Below are 542 nucleotides of genomic sequence, written 5' to 3'. Positions count from 1 at the left end.
TTTCCCCTAGGACACACCATCATCTCCGAACACCTTCCCGCAGTGGGCACAGAAGAAGTGCTCAGGGTGCCAGGTCTGGTCCAGGGCCGTGAGGACTTTCTGCAGGAAGAGGTGAGGTGGCCAGTGGCAATGGAAGGTGACAGGGGAGGCCAGGGGGGGTCTTACCTCACGGATGGGGCCGGCACAGTAGGCACAGCACGGGGAGAAGGCCTGGTGGTAGTCTTCCTCACAGTATGCCTGCCCACCCCGCTCAAAGAAGGGACGGCCGCCAAGCTCCTGCCCACAGCGGGCACAGGTGAAATGCTCAGGGTGCCAGGTTTTGCCTAGGGCCGTGAGCACCTGCAAGGAAGCGGGGGACAGCGAGAGCAGCTCCAGGGGATGCCAGGAGCCGAGGTGAGAGGGGTGCCAGGATGGGGGTGAAGGGGGTCACCTTGCCAGCAATGGGCTTGTGGCAGGTGGCACAGATGCCGGCAGGGGCGGCTGCGATGCCCAGCTCCTGCAGGTCCTGGGTGAGGCTGCCAAGCATATTGTCCAGCGAGGGC

At 64.2% G+C, this 542-nt stretch overlaps 1 protein-coding gene across 1 annotated transcript in view; it reads right to left on the bottom strand.

Moving 5' to 3' along the window:
• Positions 1–6: 6 nt before the first annotated feature.
• The window catches only part of LOC103772093 (leupaxin-like), a 2,337-nt gene continuing 1,801 nt past the window's right edge, over positions 7–542 (bottom strand). Inside the window, 3 exon segments of the mRNA XM_008939411.1 lie at positions 7–99; positions 166–346; positions 399–541. Of these exon segments, the coding sequence (XP_008937659.1) occupies positions 7–99; positions 166–346; positions 399–541 (417 nt within the window).

This window comes from Merops nubicus, unplaced genomic scaffold (assembly GCF_000691845.1).
Source record: "Merops nubicus isolate BGI_N331 unplaced genomic scaffold, ASM69184v1 scaffold44704, whole genome shotgun sequence".
Taxonomy (NCBI): domain Eukaryota; kingdom Metazoa; phylum Chordata; class Aves; order Coraciiformes; family Meropidae; genus Merops; species Merops nubicus.
The sequence above is the reverse complement of the archived record's forward strand: the minus strand, read 5'-3'. Positions and strand labels throughout refer to the sequence as shown.